At 41.3% G+C, this 3,117-nt stretch overlaps 1 protein-coding gene across 1 annotated transcript; it reads right to left on the reverse strand.

Annotated features, from left to right (window-relative positions):
* Positions 1–2,117: 2,117 nt before the first annotated feature.
* Positions 2,118–2,495, reverse strand: LOC118649755 (low molecular weight phosphotyrosine protein phosphatase-like). Its single transcript, XM_036297074.1, has one exon. It carries the CDS (start codon positions 2,493–2,495, stop codon positions 2,118–2,120), a length of 378 nt encoding a protein of 125 aa, XP_036152967.1.
* Between the last annotated feature and the right edge of the window lie 622 nt (positions 2,496–3,117).

Here is a 3,117-nt window from a genome sequence, read left to right on the forward strand (position 1 = left end):
TAAGACTTGGAAGTTTGGCACAGTGACAAATGCTCCTGAATGATGGCTGGCTTCCACACGGAAGGAAGAAAGGCCATGGTATTTCCAAGGAGCCTCAGGAAATTTAGAGAGATACTATCATTGATTTTCAGACAAGGAAATTGAGTCTCAAAGAAATTTTCTTGCCCAGTGTCAGGCGTAGTGAGAATTCAAACCCATATCTCTTACTCCCATGTCAGGGTGCTTCCAACTACTCAAGCCAAACAGGCATGGCCAATAAATATTCTCATTAGAATAAGTATTTGTTCATTTACTTACTTTTACTTTATTTGATCTGATGAATTCTATTCCTTAGGAGACAATAATTCTTGTTGCAAGATTTAAATGGTCAGTTTCCTTTGCTTGAACTAATGCTTCCCATAGATGTGGCAAATGCTTACTAGGTTGTATGAGAACTAGTGTACTTTGGGTGGGTGGAAATTCATTTATACCTTCTTTAAAAATTGATAGAAACAGTACAATAAAAAAACTTGGTAAGCATTTTTTGAACGCTGATTTCTATGTGAGGGGCTGTGCTGGGCAGGGGAAATATAAAAATCAGGAAGACCTGTATCTTGTAATGAGCTTACAACCTAGTGGGCACGCAATCTAATCATGTAACTCTTTTAGTTCTCAGAGACAGTAAATAATGTAAAAAGAAGCTGAAACTATTTATTATTCAACCGCTAAGCTAATGTATTCAACCAAGAATTAACCTTCTATAACAAAACGTTATATGTATGTATGTAAATATCAATGAATATATGTATGTATATGCATATGTATTTTAATCACTTTTTTCTTTCATTATATCAAAGTCTAGCCATACTAGACTAGAGGAAAAGAATAGGTCAAATTATATTAGATGTGAGATCAAAAGGCTAATAGAAAGATAGACAAAATGAATCCGATCAACCCCAAAAGTACTTTATTATGATAATGACTACTAGCTACAATTTGTGGAATAAATATCTGGGTCAGATACCACGCGTTTATTTTATTTTTAAATATATTTTTATTGATTTCAGAGAGGGAGAGGGAGAGAGAGAGAAACATCATTGATGAGAGAGAATCATGGATCTGCTGCCTCCTGCATGCCCCCTAGTGGGGATTGAGCCTGCGACCCAGGCATGTGCCCTTGACCAGAATCGAACACCGGACTTTTCAGTCCGCAGGCCGACGCTCCATCCACTGAGGCAAACCGGCCAGGGTGATACCATACATTTAGAAAGTCTCATTTGTTTACTTATTTTGTGGTACTTTTCCACTTAACAACCCAATTATATCTTTCACTTGGTATCTTTGACAAGCTAAACCAAGTACCAGGTTTTGTTAAATATTTGTTTTCTTTCTTCTTTGTATTTTTATGATTTCCCATTTATTTTGAAGCCTTCTCTCACATGTAGCCATATGAATTTTATATTAGTTATCTGAAAGAACACAGAAATTCCCTATAAATTAAGCACTGAAGAATACGTATCACCACATCAATACTTAAGCATTCCAACATAACATTTTTCCAACTCTTACCAACCACAGATAAAGCAGCTAACAAGTGTCCTTTCTGGATATAACTGTGGCTCAAACGGAACAAATAAGCTGACTCCCTTATGCTACAAACTAGACAGGAACTGGGAAGGATTGCTACTCCATAAATCTCTTTCCCACAAACACGCGGGTGTGCGAACCCCAGGGGAGGGCTCCTATCGCCCAGGGAAGGGAGTGCCGGGGACAGGGTGCTCCTCCGGACTCGGGGAAGGGGGAGGGCAGGTGACGGAAGAGGCTCACATGCTGACAGAGGGATGAGGTTCTACTTGGTTGTTCTACGATTTCGTCTGAAACTGGAGCAAAGCGGGAGGCCCCGCTGGCGTAAGAACACTTCATGTGCCCCATAAACTGTCTGAGTCAAAGGTATTTATTTATTCTTTGGCCAAACACCACCACTGATTTCCATCCAGTTATTTTTACTGTAAGAAACAGCAGGTGGACGCAAGTACCAGCACTGGCCTTGAGCTACGGACGTGACCTTGGCTGGGACTGGGGCGGGCACCAGTGGGCCTTCTCCCTGCAGCACCTCGGATGCTGCTGGCACACGGTCTCTAAGTCGGACTCATTCCCGTAATAGGGTCTTCAACAATGAGCTGTTTCCGAGGGTCGTAGCTCCCAAGCAGTTCAGCTGTAGCTCTGCTGTGATTGACTGGATGACCTTTTCTAGTCCAGTCTCTCCGACTGCTCTCATCCATACACAGCATACAATCGAATGTGACCAAGTCTTCTTCAGGAACCTGCTGGGCAACATGATTCACGGCAACACCATGCTCCTTCCTGCGATTCTGCCCTCGATAATCAGGGGGGTTTCCTACTTCGCACGTGGAGGTGGCTGCACTGTCTATCCTCCACTTATCTGAAACGTTTTCATCAGTTACAAGTTTTCTGAAAACTGCCTCAGCAATGGGTGATGGGTTACCTAGACACATGAACAGCACTGGCTTCGGTGCCTGCTCAGCCTTCCTCGTGTGCAAACAAGGAGGCACCCACATCAGCCTCTCTCTATATCCCTTCCCCACTATCCCCTGACAGTATGCGTTGGACATTTGTCATCATTAACTGTGGCATGTGTCTCGGAATATTTTCTTAAGACCCGTATTTCAGGGAGCCAGAGGTAAAACATTGCAAAAGTCCCACTTTCTGTCTCTTGTCTAAAAAATTCCAATCTTCAGAGAATGCTCTATACATTCCAATTTTAGAGTTGGGATGAAAAAGTGTTTTGAAGCTAATTTTAAAATTGTACATGTTATGAGAAGATTATGCCAAGAGACCTTTCACCTAAATGTGCTTTAGAATAACCTAGTAAAGAATAGGATTACAGAAACAGAAATCACAAAATCATTACCTAAATTAATATATTTTCTCAAGTGTTCATTACTTTCCCCACTGCTTAGTAAAACAGGACCCCCCCTCCCCCCAATTCAGGCCTTTGAATCTATTTTTTCTTTGCGTAATGGATAACTTTTATTTTTAGCTATCACCAGAGCCTACATCTTATTCTTCAAGATCAGTGGATAAACGATGAGTGCCTTTGGGCTGCTTTTTAAAAAA

Source organism: Myotis myotis, unplaced genomic scaffold (assembly GCF_014108235.1).
Source record: "Myotis myotis isolate mMyoMyo1 unplaced genomic scaffold, mMyoMyo1.p scaffold_m19_p_3, whole genome shotgun sequence".
Classification (NCBI taxonomy): Eukaryota; Metazoa; Chordata; class Mammalia; order Chiroptera; family Vespertilionidae; genus Myotis; species Myotis myotis.